This window comes from Zootoca vivipara, chromosome 6 (genome assembly GCF_965207765.1).
Source record: "Zootoca vivipara chromosome 6, rZooViv2.hap1.1, whole genome shotgun sequence".
Classification (NCBI taxonomy): domain Eukaryota; kingdom Metazoa; phylum Chordata; class Lepidosauria; order Squamata; family Lacertidae; genus Zootoca; species Zootoca vivipara.
In genome coordinates this window covers 73,438,792-73,461,734 of record NC_142589.1, presented here as the reverse complement: position 1 = coordinate 73,461,734, position 22,943 = coordinate 73,438,792, and the positions used below count along the sequence as shown (strand labels likewise).

The 22,943-nt window shown below is 44.2% G+C and overlaps 1 protein-coding gene across 2 annotated transcripts in view; it reads left to right on the top strand.

Moving 5' to 3' along the window:
* The first annotated feature begins 5,819 nt into the window (after window positions 1-5,819).
* Window positions 5,820-22,943, top strand: part of LOC148685453 (uncharacterized) — a 47,780-nt gene continuing 30,656 nt past the window's right edge. The window contains exons 1-4 of one of the 2 annotated variants that reach the window (XR_015950391.1): window positions 5,820-6,111; window positions 6,593-6,739; window positions 8,742-8,873; window positions 9,385-9,823. Coding sequence is in view for 1 of the 2 variants with exons in the window: in XM_088671303.1 (XP_088527429.1) it covers window positions 8,807-8,873 (67 nt within the window). In the remaining variant the exon portion in view is untranslated. Of the gene's footprint in view, window positions 6,112-6,592; window positions 6,740-8,741; window positions 8,874-9,384; window positions 9,824-22,943 lie in introns of those variants that run through there. The other variant, XM_088671303.1, reaches the window with a different exon arrangement.

Sequence of the window (22,943 nt, the reverse complement as noted above, 5' to 3'; positions counted from 1 at the left end):
AGGTGTGAGATAGGGGGAAGAAGTGTGTCAGTCTGCATGCAGCCTCCAACCCACCACTACATGTGGATCCTAATAAGGTTGCTCATGTCTGCCTTGGAAGATTGGATCCAGGTGGGAATGTAGATTCCATTTCTCAATGACTGAGGAAATGATATATTCAGGACTGAATATTTCTTCTTCTCTTCTCTTTGCAGTGATAGCTGTGAAATGTAAAGTATGGAAACTAGGTGAAAAAATATCATATTGCACTATTGAAGATGGCAGTTGCTTTTTTCGTATGACTACCAGTAAGATAAGTGAGTATAAAGCCTTTGTGTCAGATTAAACCTGAGTGTGTGGGTCTATCATTTGGATCCTGGGATATCTAGGGGGGAGCCACAGAATGCTGATCTCACCCAATGACGAGGAATTCATTTTTTCCCTTTTTCCCAATTTTTTAAAATTCATTTTATAATAATACATAAAAACAAAAAACAAATACATCACAATGAACACAAATACAAACAGACATACAAAAAAAATAACTTTTCTTATTCTTTTCTTAAACATTTTAGGGTGACTTCCTTGAATCCCCCCTAACTGTGCTTCATTATATTTCATCTTTAGCAAATTCTATACTATATATCTTTCTTTTAAACTGATTTTTCTTATTACTTCCTTTAAGTTATTACTTATTACTTCCTTTAAGTTATCACACTGAATTCTCTTTAAGACTAATCAATACATTCTAAACCTACAACCCAAAAGCTATATACACTCCCAAATCCAACTCAGACTAACAAATGTTGCAATATTTCTTTAAATATACTTTCCTCCAATCTTCTTCTACCGACTCTTCTCCCTGTTCGCGGAGTCTCCCGATCAGTTCAGCCAGCTCCATATAGTCCATCATTTCATTTGCCATTCTTCCATGGTTGGTACATCGTGTGTTTTCCAATTCTTAGCTATCAATATTAGTAACATATTTTCTAGGGATTTCTTTTCCAACTATGCCCAATAAGAAGGCCTCTGGTTTCTTAATAAATGTGTTTTTCAACACTTTCTTTAGTTCATTATAAATCTTTTTCCAAGAAGTCTTTTACTATGGGGCAAGTCCACCACATGTGGTAAAAGGTTCCTTCCACAGTTTTACATTTCCAGCATTTATTATCATATGTATGATAAATTTTTGCTAATTTAACTGGTGTTAGATACCATCTATACATCATTTTCATCATATTTTCTTTCAAAACATTACATGCTGTAAATTTAATAGCCTTTTCCCACAACCTCTCCCAATCTTCCAACATAATATTTTGCCCCACATCCGTCGCCCAATCAATCATCACAGATTTCACTTGTTCATCTTTCGTGTGCCACTCCAACAGTAAATTATACATCTTGGAAAGGTTCTTAAAATTTGAATCTAACAATTCCATTTCCAATTTGGATTTCTCTAATTGAAAACCAATTTTCCTATCCATTTTAAACACTTCATTAATCTGATGATATTGAAACCAATCATCGACCTTATCTTTCAACTGTTCATATGATTTTAACCTGATTTGGTCTCCTTCTTCCAACAGAATATCTCTATATTTCAACCACTTAGTTTCCATATTCAGTCTTTTGTGGACCTTAGCCTCCATTGGTGAAATCTACTTAGGTGTTTTCCTTTCTAATAGATGGGAATTCCTTTTTTTCAACAATTAATTAGATATTAGTAGAATTAAAAATATAATATGTGCAAAATGTACCAATGGTTACAATAAAAAGTCATAGCATCCTTTTCAATAAAACAGTAATTCTCCAAAAAGCCTGTTGGGACAAGAAGGTCTTCACCTGCCAGGAGAAGGATAAGTAGGGAGGTGTAAGGGGGAAGGCTTATAGGGAACAGCCCTCTCTCATCAGGTTGAGTTCCTCTCAGAGCAGTAAGTCCAGTAGCAGATCAGATTACAGGAGTCAGGAAGCAGAGAGGGAGGAACAAGGCTGTAGCAGCGTCAAAGAGCCTCAATGCCGAGTAAAGAGGGAGGCAGCTGGGGAGGGAAGGATGTGAGAGCAGGCAGAAGGACAGCCCTCCCCCCCTGACACCTGAATTGAGGCGTACGGCACCCCGTCGGACAAGGGGGAGGCGCTTTGGAGTTCCCAAGCTGTTATGTTGGGCGCGAAACAAAAAGAAGCCATTGCGAGGTTCTGGCTCAGACTAAGCAGACATGTTTTCCAGAGACTTTGCACTGTAAATAGAATGCACAATAAAAAAACACCTTAAAGGTGTGGAGCGTCGTTACTCAAGAGTAGCCGCAAGAACCTCTGGCAGCAGGCAATCTAGCTTCTCCTGGGAGGGAGTTCCAGTGTTGGGGAGAAGGCACTGAGATGGCTCTTTTCCATGTCAATAACTAATAAAGTGTGCAACCTCCCCAACACCTTTACACAGGGCAGCCTCTTAGCCTCAGAGAACCACTGGCAACCTTATTCTGAGCTTTGCCAGTGGATTACTGTTAATACATTGTGCATGAATATTCAGGCCTCAGCTTTCTCTGGCCTTTGCCTCATAGCTCCATCACCAACTGGTTTCCCCTATGGACGAATCCTAAGTAACAATACCTCACTGGCAGGCCACTCCCCACTGATTAGCACCCAAAGTGATACAGCAGTCAGGTGTGCAGCCAGTGATGAATACAAGGAGACATGTGTTGGGTTCAGATTAGTCCACAACTTTATAGATTATAGTTGAAAACAGGTTTGGCGCAGGCATTGAGTATGTAACCAATGATCAATCAGTCCATGTGATGGTTGAAAGACAGTTGGGAATGACCAACGTTAGGGTTCACCTATGGCAACATCTAGCAAACCCCAAGAAGCTACTGGTAAGGGTTATTCTTTGTCCTGAGCCCCAGAGCTGGGTATAGAGACAAAGATTGCAGTCTTCTGAGATGGCATGAGGCTTTGGGGGAGGGGGGCTTTCCATCCCATTGTTGGGTAAATTCAAAGGGTTCAGAGACTGGAGGTACAATCCAAATAATACAGTTCTATGAAATTAATATTTTCTCTATCAATACCCCATTTTTTTGAAAGGAAAATGTTTCCATATTCATTTCAACATGGTACCTTTCTTAGGTAGAATATTTTATACTGTTTTTTATTTTTTTAATGCTTTATTAATTTTAGAAACACAACAAACAAATAGAAAACAAAGCAATATGCATCAACCATCAAAAGGCAATCTAGTAATTAATACTCTATACACCATACATGCACACCGAAAAAGAAAATATTAAGTTCATCCATCACTCATTCTAACATGACTTCCGATCCCCCCACTGTAGTTCCTAAGTTTCATTACTCTGTGCACTTAACTCTCTCCTAAATTCTTCTGTTACTTTAATTCTGTAACAATTTCTTAATTCATGCAGAAATCAATCCAGGCTGGCCAAAGAATTTATGTTATTACAATGTTTTTTTAAAATATTCTCTGCAGATATTCCACTCTCTGTTGAATCTTTGATGATGATGATGATGATGATGATGATGATAATAATAATAATAATAATAATAATAATAATAATAATAATAATATATTTATACCCCGCCCATCTGGCCGAGTTCCCCCAGCCACTCTGGGCGGCTTCCAACAAAATATTAAAATACAGAAATCCATCAAACATTAAAAGCTTCCCTAAACAGGGCTGCCTTAAGATGCCTTCTAAAGGTCTGGTAATTGTTATTCTCTTTGACCTCTGATGGGAGGGCATTCCACAGGGTGGGTGCCACTACCGAGAAGGCCCTCTGCCTGGTTCCCTGTAACTTGGCTTCTCGTAGTGAGGGAACTGCCAGAAGGCCCTCGGCACTGGACCTCAGTGTCCAGGCAGAACAATGGGGGTGGAGACGCTCCTTCAGGTATACTGCTGGTCTGTATGGCCTTGGAATCTTGCTGTTAATCTTGCTAGTTCTGCATATTCTAGTATTTTATTTTGCCAATCTAATTTTGAGGGGATAGAATCCCCTTTCCATACCTTAGCAATTAGAATCCTAGCTGCTGCTACCGCATACATAAAGATTTTCCTTAGCCTTTTTGGAATTTCATTGCTCATTATACCTAACAGTAAGGCTTCAGGCTTCTTTGGGAAGGAAGATTTAAACATTTTTTTTAAAAAAAAATCATTGTAAATTGTTTCCCAAAATCTCCTGAATTTTTTTTGCAGTTCCACCACATGTGGATCATGGTGCCTTCTGCCTCCCTGCATCTCCAACAGATGTTTGATCTAGATTTATACATTTATACTGGTCTGCTCCTGGAATGCCTTAATTTTTTCCTCGTTGGCCTATGGCCATTTCTCATACAGCATTAACATTCTCTGCCATATGTTTCACTGTCTTGGCCAATTTAGAAAGTTTGTCTTCTACTACTTTTGTAACAGCCTTGGTAATACTGTCCTTTGCTCCTTCTACGGCTTTTCTAATTTCTTTTTGAAAAGCTTTAGACTTAATTACCTCCATTTCAATCTCCACCTCTGAGGCCCTCATGACTTTCACTCAATGCTCTGAGGAATAAATCTTTCTCGTACTCCAACTCTATCTGCCTTCAAAGTGCTTTGTAAGGAATATCATTAAGATCTGAATGAGGTGTGGCACTGAATCATGGAAGGAAACACTTGTAATAAGACCTTGTTTGCTACATTTACAGGAGCTATTAATCTATAAATCAAATTAGGTTTAGGTGAAAAACAAGAAAAGGAATATGAACTAAATTTCATGGAGGGAAAAAATAACAAGAATAGGCTAATCCAGCAAACAGTGGTTAAAGTAGTGAAACCTAAAATATTTCTTAATTAGTTTTGCCTTTGTTTGTTTTTTAATCATTTTTATTGAAAGCTTTCCACATAAAATACAATAAAAGCAAAGCTGATCTAAAAAAATAGATAAATAAAAGCAAGAATAAGAAAGGAAGAAAATAAAGAAGTGAAGGGACAAGAAATGAAGAAGAAATACCAAGCTCTCTATCACAATTATATCATATCCCTTTTTCCATACACAGAGCTTCCCCTCTTTCCCCAGCCTCCCACTCTAGCAGATCCTCTCTACCTGGCTCTCACACAGAGCCCTTCATCTTTCATCTATTTGTCACATTTCATGCATTTTTATTAATCTAAAACAGGGGACTTCAAAAGCAACCGAAAGAAAACATGAGTTAGAAATAATAAAAATACGATATAATAAAAGCTATACTAAAGACAGGAAAAAGAGGAGCTTCAGATTCTCTGTCTGCCAATTATATATATGATAATTATTCAAAATATTCAAAGTATGCACTGCAAAATTCCATCTATGTCAGGCTTCAGAGAATCCAACCCCCCACAATAGGTTGCCAGGAATTGATAAGACAAGGAAGTTTTTACCAATGCTTTTTATTGAACATTCACAGCAGCCAGCAGCTGAGAAGTGAACTTCATCTGGCCAGCAAAAAGCCCCTCTTTGCGCATGGTCTTAGGGTGTTGAATGTCACAACTGCCTTGGGATTGCAAATCTTGGTGCCTCACATTGTTCATTCTCCACTCTCTGAGATATATAACATTGTATAAGAAAGCTTCTTGAGGCAGCCAATGGATCAACTAGCTGGATATCTGATGGGTGGCAGATCAACCTATTCAATCTCCTTGCCATTTTGTGTGTGCAGAAAAACAACTCTATTATGTCTCATTTAAGGGCAACTTTTAAAGGAACTATCCTGGCAGAAGAAATTATACTGTACTTATTGTTGGGAATTCAGTTCCACCTTAAGGACAGGCATGTAGCTGTTGCATGTCACATGTCTGTCTGCACTTCCGTTGTATATTGCTATTGCTTTTGCTGTGCTGTGCTGTGCTGATGAAGAAGGAGAGGACATGATTGTCTCCCTCCTGAGATATGCTTAATAAAAACCTGTAAATATGCCAACACGTCTGTCTCTCTCTGTGGCTGCTCAAGCTACGTAGATTCTGCTATAGCGTATCTAGGCTCTTGGAGTCTAGATTGATATCAGCTGGCTGCACCGGAGGGTGGAGACGCCCGGCGGGTCAGTACCGGGACGGCCTGCATCAGCTGAGGCCAGCCTGCTGCCCTATGTCTCCCATGGTGTCTGCCAACACTTATAAGGTGATTCTGGAAGAAACTACTTTAAAGATTAGCTTGCTAAAATCAGTACAAGTGGTGCCTCGACTTACGAATGTAATCCGTTCCGAAGGCACCTTCGTAGGTCAAAAAATTCGTAAGTTGAAAAGCGCCATTGGAAACGCAATTTCCCATAGGAATGCATTGGAAACGGAAAAATTCATAAGTCGAAGCAACCCCATCTAAAAATTTGTAAGTAAAAAAACCCTATCTAAAACCGCCGCGGTTTCCATTCGGATGTCGAGAAATTCGTAAGCGTGCGGCCATTTGCCCCATTCGTAAGTCGAAAAAAATTGGTTGTCAAGTCGTTTGTAAGTCGAGGTACCACTGTACTTGCCAGATTTTTCCTTTATTCACCCATTTGCCCAATGTATGTATATAATGGAGCATCACAAAGAATTCATTCAGGAGAGTAATGATTTGAATTTTTGCTGATCTAGGTATTCCTTCTAATTCTCTCTCACAGATGACTCTGCTACGAAGGAATTTGAAGAGGGATGTACTACAGATTGCACCTCAGAGAGCTACAGTTTCACTACAAAACAAGGTCATTTCATATATAATTTCAGGGAGTGCTGTCACGGTGTGGACTGCAACAAGATATTCTTTCAACGTAAGTATATGCTTATTTGTATATATCCTCAAGCATAAATAGCATTGAGGCTTTAGGGGTTTTCCTTGGTTGCCCTTATACATACAATATCAAACAGATGGCATTGGAGATCTTCAATGAAGCCCAAGATAGGTTACAGCTTCCCTGTAGCTGGTTAGAGGACACCAAAGGTGGTCCCCATGAAACCTCGTAGTCAGGAAAAAAAGGCAAAGAACCCCTGGATGGTTAAATCCAGCTAAAATTGACTATGGGGTGCAGCACTCATCTCGCTTTTTAGAGTGAGGCAGCTGCCCTTTGTCCGCAGACAGCTTTCCAGATCATGTGGCCGGAAACCGTTTCTGGTGCAACGGGACAATGTGATGGAAGCCAGAGCGCATGGAAACACTGTTTCATAGAATCATAGAGTTGGAAGAGACCACAAGGGCCATCCAGTCCAACCCCCTGCCAAGCAGGGCAGGAAACACCATCAAAGCATTCCTGACAGATGGCTGTCACACTCCTTGGCAGACTCCTTGGCAGACTCCGTCACACTCCTTGGCAGCAAATTCCACTGTCAAACAGCCCTTACTGTCAGGATGTTCTTCCTAATGTTTAGGTGGAATCTTCTTTCTTGTAGCTTGAATCCATTGCTCCATGTCCGCTTCTCTGGAGCAGCAGAAAACAACCCCTCACCCTCTTCTATACGACATCCTTTTATATATTTGAACATGGCTATCATATCACCCCTTAACCATCTCTTCTCCAGGCTAAACATACCCAGCTCCCTAAGCCGTTCCTCATAAGGCATTGTTTCCTGGCCTTTGATCATTTTGGTTGCCCTCCTCTGGACACGTTCCAGCTTGTCAATATCCTTCTTGAAGTTTCCCTAGTAGTAACTCCACCTCTGGAACACCAGTTACAGGGTGACATCCTGGCTCTGCTAATATGGTGTTGTAGGACCCCTCAACCATGACCTTGGGGAACAGGAGGCTGAAAACGTTCAGTAATGCTCCACAGATCCAAGGAAGTAAAGTGATAGGACAAGATAGGATAAGCCAATTAAAAACGCAAAGGCCTCAAAAGCAGGTTTAACTTCCATAGACTGTTTGCATTGCTAGGGAAGGAATAGAAGTCTCCCAGACTAACCCAAGCTAATAAAAGGGAGAAAAAGACAAAGAATAGCTTGAAGTCCAAGCCTAAACCAGCAACTAATGCAGGCCGAGAAAAGAGGATGGGTGACTTTCCTATTCTCCCTCCCCTCCATGAACAGGGCCGTCTTAAGCATATCGGGCGCCCTGGTGCCGTGGTACGAAGATCGCTCTGGCGCCCCCCTGCCCCGTTTCCCACTGCGGCTGTCTGGCGGGAGCAGCGCCGCTGCGGCAGCCGCAGCCGCGCAGCACCCCCTGGCGGCCCTGCACCACCCAGCCTTGCCTTAGAGCCAGCCCTGTCCATGAAGATACCTATGCACAGGAAGTAAGTCAGGGTCTTTTGCCATGGAAGTGTCACTGATTCCCTATGGCTAAAGCTCCCCCTCCTATTTATAATAACATTCTCAGCACAAAAATGGAAGGAAGTAGAAGTTACCACCAAAGAAGAATGGATAAGTAAGGTGATAGATTATGCAGAATTGGCAAGTAAACAGCCAAAATAAGAGAATCTAACAATGATTGCTTTGTGGAAGATTGGAAGCCCGTTTCAGACTATTTAGAGAAATATTGTGGTATGAAGAACTCCTGAGCAGGATTTGAAATATGAGCAACAGAATGAATTAGAGAATAAAGTATTGATGTGCTGGTACAAGGGATAGAAGATATCGTGCAGCAGAGCGAAATAAGTAAAAACACCATTGAAAAGGGGGTGGGAAGTCTGAAAAAGACAAATTTATTATGCATTGGTGTATATATATCAATTTTTTGAAAACTTAATAAAATATTATTACACTGTAGCGAGTGAAAGAAAGAAAGAAAAGAAAGAAAGAAATGGGCTGAAACTGTGTGCTGATTTTAGTGGTTGCTTTTCACAGAGCCACAACGTCGCTTAAATGGCCAGGAGTGTCCAACCTGTTTTCCTTCTCTCTCAAACGCCTGTATGGGCTCAGAGACCATCAAGTGTCTAGGTCGTGAGACTCAGTGCATAGAGTTTGTTGTTGCTCACGGTAAGTAGCACTGCCAGCCAATGAGGTGGAGACAGGGGGGTGGGCTGCTCTCTTGCTCTGTTTGTGGCTTTCTGCCAGAAAATGCACTATGTGTTTTGGTAGAGGGAAGTTCTAGTTTTTCTGAAAACATAACTGTGTTAAATGATCTTCGCCCTGCGTGTATATGGATGAAAATCTATATTTCTGGGGTGGGGGGGGGTGAGAAAGGAAGCAAAGTAATATTTTTTTTAATCATGTGTAAAACTGCCTTTTAAAAGAAAGTTTTTACTAACCTTTTAGAAGAAATAAAAGCAGCCGTGGAGTCCCTGCCCCATAATAAAAAAATGGATATTTCTTTTTCTAATTTTTAAACACCTGTGTCAAATTGATCTCATGTATGATTCTGAGATGCTTTCTATATTTGCTCAATACACTTAATAAAAATTAAAATGGTCCTATTCTCTCTTCTGCACACAAATTCACTCATTACTATCCAGGCACTCATGTGAAAATGTCTCTTTTTCTTTATTAGATGACAGTGCAATTCCTGACAAGAATTTCTACGGCTGTGCAACACCAACATTTTGTGCATTTGCCCAGAATTCAATGCATAATGATATCCTTAAAGGCACTATAACCAGAGCACGATGCTTTAATTCTCTGCTTCCCCTAGAGCAGCTCGACTTCGAAGGGTAGTTAGGAGAGAACAATGTCTTCTTCCTTTTGGACCCCACTGTTTCTTGCAGCAGTGGAGGTGGAAGTTGCTTGCCTGGTGGTGGGAGAGGAAGAGCGACTGCAATTCACGGGACCCCTGAGTCCTCTATTTGGCTTTTAGTGGAGGGTGAATGGGATGCAGGGAATAGAGAAACTAAAGTAGGAAAGAGGGGCTTGGGAGCTCTGTCTCATGATAATATGGTATATCAAATTTATCCTTGTTCATAATCAAAATAAATTGGTGTGGCGAATAAAAACTGTGTTCTGTGTCTGTATTCATCAAATTAAGAATATTTGTTAGCTGCAGTGGCAAAGAGGAGTGTTTTTAAAAGGAACAAATGGGTAATGATTAGTTATTTTATTGATTTATGAAATGTTTATACCACTCTATATTTCAAAGAAATCTTTGAGTGACTTACAATATCAAAAGGGCATCACAAAAGTTCAAACAAATACAATAAAAAGCTTCCCACCCAATTTATCAAGAAGAAACAATGAAGAAAGCTCTAAAATGCAGTCCAATGTTTGCATTTATAGCTGTTTTATGAGATTTGCGTGCCGAGGCCCCAGGAAATCCCCCCAATAATTCACACCACAGACATCATTTTTGTTTGGGTTTTTGGCATTGTTTTGGCCACAACTTTATTTAGATTACAATTTAAAATTGAGTGTTGGCTTAGGCTTTGGTTAATCTTCTGTCCCCCGCTTGGGACAGGACCAGCTCTGACTTTCCTACGGTAGGAAAGTCAAGTAAACACCCCATGTGAGAGGAGATAGCTGTGCCCAGGCAGTCTCCCCTCAACCAGAAATGTTCCCCAAGGCTCGTGCTCTGTAATGGCCCCAGCCCCACACCATCGCGGGGGTGTATGGACTAGAGCCCCGGAGCCCCAGGATTCCTTTAACGGAATTGAAATATACTCGGAGTCGAGAGTGAATTTCATGCTCTTTATTCAGCTCATAGTCATCAAGGAGAAGAAGAGAAGAATGACCTTTTCCCAAAACCATCTGCTTATATACATTATTTACACAATGGGCCTTGCGTGATTGGCTACTTCAGGGCTACAACTGTGGGCCAATCAGGTTGTGGATTGACTTCTGCCTGCAGCCTGATTGGCTGCTCCTACAGGCCAATCAGGTTGCAGATTCACTTCTACCAGCCGCCTGATTGGCTGCTCCTACAGGCCAATCAGGTTGCAGATTCACTTCTACCAGCCGCCTGATTGGCTACTCCTGCAGGCCAATCAGGTTGCGGATTCACTTCCACCTGGAGTTGGATTGGGTAGCTCCTGCAGACCAATCAGACTGCTTATTCTGAATCCTATTGTTCTAGGATTCAGCTCAGTACATAACACCCCTCCCCTCTAAGTTCCAGTCCTGCCCGGGAAGTTGCATTCGTAGTCCCCAAGGTCTGCTGGCTGCCTCCGTGTGCGTTGTGGCCTGGGGTGTTCCTTGGTCAGGGGTTCTGGTTCTGGCTCGTGTTCCGAGGCTGCTGGCTGTGCCGGGGCTGTCTGGTCTGACGCCACTGACCCACTAGGTTGTGGCTCTGGTTCCGGTGTCCTTCCAGCCTCTTGGGACCCCTCTGTCCTGCTCTCCTCCTGGGTTCCTCCTGGGAATCGTCGCCGTAGCTGGTCGCAGTGGCGGCGCCAACATTGCCCTCCTTCCGTTAGTACCTCGTACGACACGGGACCGGTCACCTTGGTGACTGTGGCGGGTACCCATGCTGGGCCTGCCCCCAAATTCTCCGCGTACACTGGGTCCTGGGCCACGAATGTCTGGGGGTTCCTGCCTTTCCCCACCACTACCTCATCCTGAGCTCTGTCGGGGTGAAGTCGGTCCAGTCTAGTTGTAAGGCGCCGGCCCATTAGTAGTTCCGCTGGGCTCCGGCCCGTCGTTGTGCTGGGGGTGCTGTGCTGTGCTAGAAGGAATGTGGAAAGGCGGTATTCCCAGTCCCCTTGTGTCATGCGGCAGAGGCTGTCCTTGGTGGTCCGCACCATGCGCTCCGCTTGGCCATTGGTGGCAGGGTGGAATGGTGCTGAGCGGATGTGGCGGATGGCGTTCTGCGCTGTGAAGGTCTGGAACTCCTCTGACGTGAATGCGGTTCCATTTTCCGAGACGAGGGTGTCAGGGAGCCCGTGGGTTGCAAACAGCTTACGTAGTACCCGGATGGCTGCCGCCGTAGAAGTGGGCGGTACCAGTGCGACCTCCAGCCATTTGGTGTAGGAATCCACCACTATGAAGAATGTTTTTCCCTGGAAGGGGCCAGCAAAGTCCACGTGCAAGCGTGACCATGGATGTCGGGCGGACTCCCAGGGCTGGACTGGGGCCCTTGGGGGATCCGGGCAGGATTCTTGGCAGGTCTGGCAGTGTTGGACCCAGGCCTCTATCTCTCTGTCAATCCCCGGCCACCACACATAACTCCTGGCAAGGGCCTTCATCCTCACTACCCCTGGGTGTGTCTCGTGTAGGGCTGTGAGGACCCTTTTGCGGAGGGCCTGGGGAACAACGACCCTGCTTCCCCATAACAGGCACCCCTTGTGGGCCGACAGTTCATGTTTGCGGGTTGTGTAGCCAGCGAATTCTGGCCCGGGGCTGCTGCTGGGCCATCCTCGCCACACCCAGTCCAGGACCCGGGAGATGACCCTATCTTTTGTGGAATGGTGCTCAACTTCTTGTGCCTGAATGGGCCGGTCGGGAAGCAGCTCCAGGGTCATAACCTCTTGCACAGGTGCTGGGTCGGGGCCTGTTTCTGGTAGTGGTAGCCTGCTGAGGGCGTCTGTGTGTCCCATCGCCTTCCCAGGGCAGTGGATTAGTGCATACTGGTAGCCGGCAAGGAAAATTGACCACCTGAGGATGCGGGGAGACAGCACTTGGGGGGTCTGCTTCTCGGGGGCAAACAGGCCAAGCAACGGCTTGTGGTCAGTCACTATGGTAAAGGGCCACCCGTACAAGAAAGCATGGAATTTTTTTTACGCCCTTCACGATTGCCAGACCCTCCTTGTCAATCTGTGAGTAGTTTCGTTCAGCTGCAGCAAGCGTCTGGGAGAAGTATGCCACCGGCACCTCTCTTCCATCCGGGAGTTGGTGTCCCAGGACAGCGCCAATGCCATAGGGAGAGGCGTCGCATGCCAGCACCACTGGCAGCCTCTCGTCGAAGTGTACCAAGACCGAGTTCGAAACGAGCAAGTCCTTGACTGCCTGGAATGCGGCCCTTTGTCACTGGCCCCACACCCAAGGGGCCCTTTTATCTAGGAGTCTGTGTAGGGGCTCCGCTACCGCTGCCTTATGGGGAAGGAAGGCATGGTAAAAGTTCAATAGTCCCAAGAATGACTGAAGTTCGGGCTTGCTCTTGGGCGCTGGGGCCTCACAAATGGCCCGTACCTTGTAACCGGTTGGATGGACCCCTTCTGCGTCCACCTTAAATCCCAGAAAGTCCACCTGCGGCACTCCTAGTAAACACTTTTCCCGCTTCACCTCTGAAGTGTTGAGCCGGCAAAGGCAGCAGCGGCGCTTTGCCGAGCTCCAAGCCGGCGGCGGGCTGCTGCCTTTGCTGGTTTTCGCTCCGTTGGGGGGGGGGGAGCAGGAAGTCGCTCGCAACTTTCCGGATCCCTCCCCGCCGGTCTCCTCCTCCTTCCCGCTGCGCCTCCCCTTTCTGGGTTTCTCGGCGGCACCTCCTTCTCCTCTTCCGACGCTGGCTGGCGGCTTTGTGCTGGAATGCCGCGTGCGCAGCTTTCAGGTACCGGTAGACGAGGACGCGGGTCGGGGGTGGGGATGCACGTGTGAACGCCCTGGGTGAAGGGTCGGAGGCTGCAAGGCAGGGGTACGAACGCAATTCTCACCCGATTCGGTGGAGCTCGGCAAAGCGCCGCTGCTGCCTTTGCCGGCTCGAGCTCCAAGCCGGCGGCAGGCTGCTGCCTTTGCCAGCTCCCGCTCAGTTGGGGCTCGGCAAAGCGTGCACTGCTGCCCTTGCTGGGTCCCGCTGGGTCGGGACTTGGCGCGGCGTGCCCTGCCATACCGTACCAGCATGTCTTATTTTCAGGGTATGCCTTATATTTCGCCAGGTCTGGAAAATCCTGCCATGCCTTATTTTTTAGGGATGCCTTAAAATATGAGAAACACGGTAGTAGTAATGGGGGATTTCAACTATCTTGATATTTGTTGGAAGTCAAACTCAGCCAAGAGCATAAGGTCGAACAGATTCCTCACTGGCCTTGCAGACAATTTCATTGTCCAGAAAGTGGGAGAAGCAACAAGAGGATCAGCCATTTTAGATCTGGTCCTAACCAATAGTGAGGACCTGGTTAGTGGGATAGAAGTGGCAGGATCATTAGGTGGGAGTGATCATGCTCTTCTGGAGTTTATTCAGCGGAAAGGAGCAACCAAGCATACTAAGACTCAAATCCTAGTCTTTAAGAAAGGTGACTTCAGAAAACTTAGGGAAACGCTGGGTGAGATCCCATGGACAGTAATACTAAAAGGCAAGGGAGTTCATGATGGTTGGGAGTTTGTTAAAAGGGAGATATTAAAAGCACAACATCAGGCAATACCAATGAGACGGAAACACGGAAGGTGCCTAAAGAAGCCAGGGTGGCTATCTAAAGAACTTTTGACTGAGTCAAGATTTAAAAGGGGTATGTACAAAAAATGGAAAAGGGGGGAAATCACCAGAGAGGAATTCAAACATATAGCCAGCACATGTAAGGACAAAGTCAGAAAAGCTAAAGCACAGAATGAACTCAGGCTCACTAGAGAAGTGAAAAGCAACAAAAAGGGCTTTTATGGGTATGTCCGTAGCAAAAGAAAGAACAAGGAAAGAGTGGGGTCACTTAGAGGAGAAGATGGTGAAATGTGAACAGGGGATAGAGAAAGGGCAGAACTCCTCAATGCCTTCTTTGCCCCAGTCTTCTCTAAAAAAGAAAACAATGCCCAACCTGAAGAATATGGAGCAGATGATTCAGCAGGGGAAACACAGCCCAGAATAAGTAAGGAGGTAGTACAAAAATACTTGGCTAGTTTAGATGTATTCAAGTCCCCAGGGTCTGTGAGCACCTAGAAAGAAACGCTGTGATCACTAAAAGTCAGCATGGGTTTATGAAAAATAAGTCAAGTCAGACTAATCTGATCTCATTTTTTGACAGAATTACAAGCCTGGTAGATGAAGGGAATGTTGTGAATGTAGCCTATCCTGATTTCAGCAAGGGGTTTGACAAGGTGCCCCATGATATTCTTGTAAAGAAGCTGGTAAAATGTGGGCTAGACAATGCTACCATTCAGTGGATTTGTAACTGGCTTACTGACCGAACCCAAAGGGTGCTCATCAATGGCTCCTCATCCTGGAGAGAAGTGACTACTGGGGTGCCACAGGGTTCTGTCTTGGGCCCAGTCTTATTCAACATCTTTATCAATGACTTGGATGATGGGCGTGAAGGCATCCTGAGCAAGTTTGCAGATGACACCAAATTGGGAGGGGTGGCTAATACCCCAGAGGACAGGATCACACTGCAAAATGACCTTAACAGATTAGATAACTGGGCCAAAGCAAACAAGATGAATTTTAACAAAGAGAAATGTAAAGTACTACACTTGGGCAATAAAAAATGAAAGGCACAAATACAGGGTGAGAGACACCTGACTTGAGAGCAGTACATGTGAAAAGGATCTAGGAGTCTTGGTAGACCACAAACTTGACATGAGTCAACAGTGTGATGCAGCAGCTAAAAAAGCCAATGCAATTCTGGGCTGCATCAATAGGAGTATAGCATCTAGATCAAGGGAAGTAATAGTACCACTGTATTCTGCTCTGGTCAGACCTCACCTGGAGCACTGTGTCCAGTTCTGGGCACCACAGTTCAAGAAGGATACTGACAAGCTGGAACGTGTCCAGAAGAGGGCAAACAAAATGGTCAAAGGCCTGGAAATGATGCCTTATGAGGAACGGCTTAGGGAGCTGGGTATGTTTAGCCTGGAGAAGAGAAGGTTAAGGGGTGATATGATAGCCATGTTCAAATATATAGAAGGATGTTATATAGAGGAGGGAGAAAGGTTATTTTCTGCTGCCCCAGAGAAGCGGACACAGAGCAATGGATTCAAACTACAAGAAATATGATTCCACCTCAACATTAGGAAGAACTTCCTGACGGTAAGAGCTGTTCGGCAGTGGAATTTGCTACCAAGGAGTGTGGTGGAGTCTCCTTCTTTGGAGGTCTTTAAGCAGAGGCTTGACAGGCATATGTCAAGAATGCTTTGATGGTGTTTCCTGCTTGGCAGGGGGTTGGACTGGATGGCCTTTGTGGTCTCTTCCAACTCTATGATTTTATGACCATACTTGCATTGTTTTGTACATTCACCTCAACTCCAGAAGGGTATTGTAGATTTTGAAAAATTTGAGAAAAGGGGAATCATGATGCTGAAGGGGATGGAATAACCTTAATTTGAGAAATTTTAATTTAGAGGAAAGAAAAAAAAGAGAGGTGAGAAACCTATTTAAGATCATGCATGCTACAGAAAAAATGGATATAGAAAACTTCTTCACCTTCTCTGATAATGCTAGACACAGAAGGAAATGGAATGCTGGAATATCCAGGACTAATCAAGGAAGGTGCTTTTTCAAAGTATGCATAGTTAAACTGTGGAGACCATAAAATTAAAAAGGTAAACTTAGCTGGATCCAATAATGTAAACAGGTTCCAGCATCACAAGATCACTGGGAAGATAAATATATGTGCATGTGATGTACCAATTGTTTGTGACTTTGTGCCTGACAGTGAACATCTTGCCTGATGTGCATTGTGTTGAAACTGAGGTGTTGATAGACTGGAAGGGCATTTGGTGAAATTTCATGGAGTTCCAGAAAGGGACTCATCAACTTACAATTCATGTATCTGAAGAAGTGTGCATGCACATGAAAGCTCATACCAAAATAAAAACTTAGTTGGTCTTTAAGGTGCTACTAAGCTACGAACATGAGTTTGACCAAACTGCGGGAGGCAGTGCAAGACAGGAGTGCCTGGCGTGCTATGGTCCATGGGGTCACGAAGAGTCGGACACGACTAAACGACTAAACAACAACAACAAGGTGCTACTGAAGGAATTTTTTTATTTTGTTTCGACTCAGACCAACACGGCTACCTACCTGTAAACTTTATGTCATTCTTCCATAGTTTTTCCCATTCCATCATATGGATATTATGACCCACATCTTGTGCCCATTTAATCATAATGGATTGAACCTTTTCACCTTTTGTTTCCCATTCTAGCAACCGATTGTCATTTTCAAGATTAATTTTGTGCCATTTTCTATTATTTCTCTCTGAAAAGTTGAAATTTCATACTGAAATCCTTTCTTTTAATCATTTTTAATTTTTCATTTAACTGAAAATAATAATAATAATAATAATAATAATAATAATAATAATAATAATTTATACCCCGCCCATTCTGGCCGGGTTCCCTCAGCCACTCTGGGCGGCTTCCAACAAAACATTAAAATACAGAAATCCATCAAACATTAAAAGCTTCCCTAATCAGGGCTGCCTTCAGATGTCTTCTAAAGGTCTGGTAATTGTTGTTCTCTTTGACATCTGGTGGGAGGGAATTCCACAGGGTGGGTGCCACTACCGAGAAGGCCCTCTGACTGGTTCCCTGTAACTTAGCTTCTCGGAGCGAGGGAACCGCCAGAAGACCCTCGGCGCTGGACCTCAGTGTCCGGGCAGAACGATGGGAGTGGAGACACTCCTTCAGGTATACTGGACCGAGGCCATTTAGGGCTTTAAAGGTCAACACCAACACTTTGAATTGTGCTCGGAAACGTATTGGGAGCCAATGTAGGTCTTTCAGGACCAGTGTTATGTGGTCTCAGCGCCCGCTCCCAGTCATCAGTCTAGCTGCCGCATTCTGGGTTAGTTGTAGTTTCCGGGTCACCTTCAAAGGTAGCCCCACATAGAGCGCATTGCAGTAGTCCAAGCAAGAGATAACTAGAGCATGCACCACTCTGGCGAGACAGTCCGTGGGCAGGTAGGGACTCAGCCTGCGTACCAGATGGAGCTGATAAACAGCTGCCCTGGACACAGAATTGACCTGTGCCTCCATGGACAGCTGTGAGTCCAAAATGACTCCCAGGCTGTGCACCTGGTCCTTCAGGGGCACAGTTACCCTATTCAGGACCAGGGAGTCCTCCACACCCGCCCGCCTCCTGTCCCCCACAAACAGTACTTCTGTCTTGTCAGGATTCAATCTCAATCTGTTAGCCGCCATCCACCCTCCAACCGCCTCCAGACACACACACAGGACCTTCCTCGCCTTCACTGGTTCTGATTTGAAAGAGAGGTAGAGCTGGGTGTCATCTGCATACTGATGGACACCCAGCCCAAACCCCCTGATGATCTCTCCCAGCGGCTGCATATAGATGTTAAAAAGCTTGGGGGAGAGGACAGAACCCTGAGGCACCCCACTAGTGGAGCCTAGGGGTCTGAACACTCATCCCCCACCACCAGAAGGATGTTATGGTCGATGGTGTCAAAAGCCGCTGAGAGATCCAGCAGAACTAGGAAACAGCTCTCACCTTTGTCTCTAGCCTGCCGGAGATCATCAACCAGTGCGACAAAGGCAGTTTCAGTCCCATGATGAGGCCTGAATCCTGACTGGAAGGGTCCAAATGATCCACTTTTTCCAGGCATGTCTGGAGTTGTTCAGCAACCACTCGCTCAATCACCTTGCCCAGGAATGTAAGGGATTTATAAGGATGGGTAAAATATATTTAGTAGAAGAATAGGAAAAGGTATTGCAAGTAATAGAGAGTTTATAAGAAAAGCGATGTATAATTGGTTGGGAAGAATGTAATGTAAATGTATTGATGTGGATTATTGTTGACTTGTATAATTTTGTTTGTTAGTTAGTTTGTTTTTGTGTTTATAGGTTTGTATTTGTTTGTTTATAATTGTTTATCATTTATGAATTTGTTATGTTTTTAAGAGAAGAAATAAAGCTTATTTTAATCTTAAAAAAAAAAAACCTTGCCCAGGAATGGAAGATTTGAGACTGGGCGATAGTTGGCCATATTGGCCGCATCTAAAGACGGTTTTTTAAGAAGTGGTTTAATAACCGCCTCTTTCAGTGGGTCTGGGAAGGCTCCCTCACAGAGAGAAGCATTCACCAACCCGCAAAGCCCATCGCCCAGCCCTTCCCGGCTAGCTTTTATAAGCCAGGATGGGCAAGGGTCAAGGAGACAGGTGGTTGGTTTCACTCGTCCAAGCAGCCTGTCCACATCCTCAGAGGTAACAGATTGGAATTGATTCCACACAAATTGACTAGACAGGACTCTAGCGCTCCCCCGCCCCGGCCCTGCTCCCACGGTGGAGTCTACCTCTTCCCGAATCTAAGCGACTTTATCTGCAAAAATTTTGCAAAAGCATTGCAGGATATCATGTGGCCCGTACTGGGCCCGGATGGAGCAGGTGGTTCCGCTAAATTGCGAACCACCTGAAAGAGTCTCCTGCTGCTGTTTTCTGCAGATGTGATAGAAACGGTGAAGAAGGTCCTCTTCGCCGTTGCCATTGCCACTTGGTAGGCTCAAAGTTGAGCTCTAGCCCATGTTCGGTCTGATTCAGAATGAGTTTTTCGCCACCGGCGCTCTAGCCATCTCAACGGCTGTTTCATTGCCCTCAGCTCTGGGGAAAACCACAGGGCTGTCCAGGCTCCATGCAATCAGAGAGGGCGCTTTGGAGCCAGACAGTCAATATCCCTGGTTAGCTCCGCATTCCAGCGGGCCACCAGGGAATCAGCTGAAAGGCCATCAACATGGGATAAAACATCCCCTACCACTCTCTGGAAACCAATTGGATCCATTAAGTAGTGGGGGCGGACCATCTGAATCGATCCCACCTCCCTGCAGAGGGGAAGGGTTGCGGAGAAGTCCAGTTGCACCAGAAAGTGATCTGACCATGGCACTTCTTTTGTTTCGCTTTTACTTAATGTCAGATCTCCAACATCCATAAAGGTAAACACCAGGTCCAAGGCATGTCCGCGGCTATGAGTTGGGCCAGACTTATTCAGGGAGGGACAGCCCCATGGAGGCCATGCTTTCCACGAAGTCCCGAGCGGCTCCTTGTAAGGTTGTGTCTTTAGCTGAAAGTATTGAAGGCAGTCTGTTACGTTCTCTCTAATTTCGTTAAATTCTTTCAATTTTAATTGGTTTTCTGATTCAAGCAACAATTCTCTATACGTAATGCATTTAGTGTCCATATTTAATTTGGTGTGGGCCCTCTACACCACCCCCAAGCAAGAACCCTGCTCCCGAGTAGGAACAACAAACTGGCAGGAGTCCCAAGCGCATCAAAACCCAACACCTGCCCAGCCTTGCCCTCGCTTGCCAGTGTCACCGTGGCTCTAAATGCACCTGAGAGCAGAGCAGGAAGGCAGGTTGGGCATATGATGGTGGGGAGGCGGAGCTGGCGCAGAGGTGGTCACCAGGTTTGGTTGTGGTGGCAGATTGGCTTGAGTACCGGTGCTGTAGGTTTAGACGGAGCGTTGGTTGCCTGGCATGAGCGCTGCTCTCCCCACCCCACCTCCGGCATGGCCCTGAGCATGAAAATGGTGACCTAGCAGTGCTGAGAGCCTTGGACCATGCCGGAAGCAGTCCAGAGCCTCCGGCAATGCTGGGGTGCCAATTTCAGGAAAGGCACCGACTTTGATTTTGTGCTCCCCTCTTGCCACCCCCTAGCTAAGGCCCTGCTTTGAAGGTGACCCGGAAACTACATCTAATTCAGAATGCAACAGCTAGACTGGCGACTGGGAACACACAGAAACACGCAACTGCAATAAGCTGAACTTAATCTTTTCTAACTGAGCAACCAGCCGACAGCCTTCTGTATAAGATTCAAATAAACTTCAACATACAATAGCATATCAACCTAGGGTGTGTGGCTAATACAGGCTGCAGAAAAGCAGATAAGAGGAAACCTCGAAAGGGGTATGGCCTGTGTGCAACGGAGCATACAAAAATAAAGAAGAGGAAAGTAAGGGGTGATGGTGATAGTGGTGTGTTTGCATGCACATTTCTGCAAAGGAGAATGCAGAGACAGTAGGAGAGAGGTGAAGGAGTGGAAATGGAGGGGCTGTGTGGAAGGGAAAGTTGAGATGAGCAAAGTAAAACACACAATAACTGTGCCAAGAGGGTTGCAAAAAAAGAAGGGAGCAGCAGGCATGGGGACATAGTGAATACAAAAGCAGGGGCAGTCTGCAGAATAGGAGGGGGTGGCTTCCAAATTGGGTGGAAGGTGAGAAAGGGCATATTAGTTGTAATCTGTGGCAGGAGGAAGATACAGAAGGCAACCACACGCTGGCTTCCCTTCCAAGAGGGTTGCACAAAAAGAAGGGGTGGAGGCATGGGGTGTAAAAGGGGAAATGGGTGCAAAGCAGGCCTGCAGAATAGAAGAGAGAAAAGGTCTCAGACATGGGTTAAACTCGTGGCCAGTAGTAGCTGCGTGGGGTGGGAATGGGCAGGTCTAGCAATCTGATGAGCAGAGGGAGCAGCAGAAAGCCTATGTAACATCATGGAAATGTCACAAAGAAGTCCAAAAATCTACCCACCCAATCTACTTATCAAGAGGTTGATACTGTATTTAACTTCAGCTGATTTGGGGCTATAGTGCAAAAATTTGCTACATAGTTCTTGGCAACCAGGGCAGATTAGTATTATTTGATAGGCCACTGAAGATGCACTGAGGAGTCAGGAGTCCGGGACATAAGAGGATCCCTTCTTTTTTTTATTTTTGAAATATCTTTATTGTTTAAAAAGGCATAAATACAATCAATACAAGATACACAAATATTCACACATTCAAAAAAGAGGAATATATAAAGGATCAAAAAAGACAAAAAGGACAAAAATAAAAAGAGAAAAAAAAGAAAAAAGAAATTTTTTTTTGTAAAGAGATAAAAATAAAGATTGGTCTTCCAATTATTCCGTCTGTAACTTCTATAATTCCTAATTTCTTGCACATTCATAGATAAGTTAACTACTTATTTTTTCATTCATGTATTGTAACTCAGGTTCAGCCTAAACCCGCTATTAGGGATTTCGATATTCCATTTTTCATTAGATATTCTTCAAATATCTCCCATTCTTTCTTCACTTTTTGTTTTGTTTGCTCTCTTATTCTTGCAGATGTTGTTGCCAGCTGGATATATTCTACCATTAACGTTTGCCATTCTGCTATATTTGGTACCTTCTCTGATTTCCAATTTCTAGCTATCAGGATCCTTGCCGCTACTATCCCGTACATAAGTAATACTCTTTTTGATTATTTAATTTCCTCCGGTATTAAATTTAACAAAAATATCTCAGGTTTCTTCCTAAATGTGTTTTTTAATAATTTTTGCAACTCATAATATATCATACTCCAATAGTTACTTATCATAGGGCAGCCCCACCACATATTTATCATGGATCCTTTTTCTCTTTTACATCTCCAACAAAGGTCTGAATTGTTTTTAAACATATTGGCTATTTTCTCCGGTGTTTGGTACCACCTGTACATCATTTTTAATATATTTTCTTTTAAATTATAGCAGGCAGTAAATTTCATATCTTGCTTCCAAAGTTTTTCCCAATGTTCTATTGGGACATTGTATCCAAAATCCTGGGCCCATTTTATCATCGTTGATTTAGTTTGCTCTTCTTTAAGTTCCCATTCTAGTAGCAGGTCAAAAATATTTGAAGTATATTTTCCTTTCCTTTGAATCAATTCTATTTCAAATTTAGATTTTTCTTTTGCAAGTCCCAATTTTTTATCTGCTATAAATCTTTGATTTATTTGAAAATATTGTAGCCAATCCGATAAATGTTCTTTTATTTCTTCATATTTCTTTAATACTAATTCATTTTGTTTCTTTTCCAACAAGAGGATCCCTTCTGGACTACACAAAAGGCTCATCTACAGGTGAAACTCAGAAAATTTGAATATCATCAAAGTGCATTTATTTCAGTAATGCACCTTATTATTATTTATTTTTCTTTTAATTTTTACAAATGCTTCCTTTTGGAAATTCCACAGTAATAAAACAAAGAGTTACAATAATACAAAAATAAACAAAAATAAACATTGCTATTGTTGTTGTTGTTGTTGTTTAGTCGTTTAGTTGTGTCCGACTCTTCGTGACCCCATGGACCAGAGCACGCCAGGCACTCCTCTCTTCCACTGCCTCCCACAGTTTGGTCAGACTCATGTTGGTAGCTTCGAGAACACTGTCCAACCATCTCGTCCTCTGTCGTTCCCTTCTCCTAGTGCCCTCCATCTTTCCCAACATCATGGTCTTTTCCAGGGAGTCTTCTCTTCTCATGAGGTGGCCAAAGTATTGGAGCCTCAGCTTCACGATCTGTCC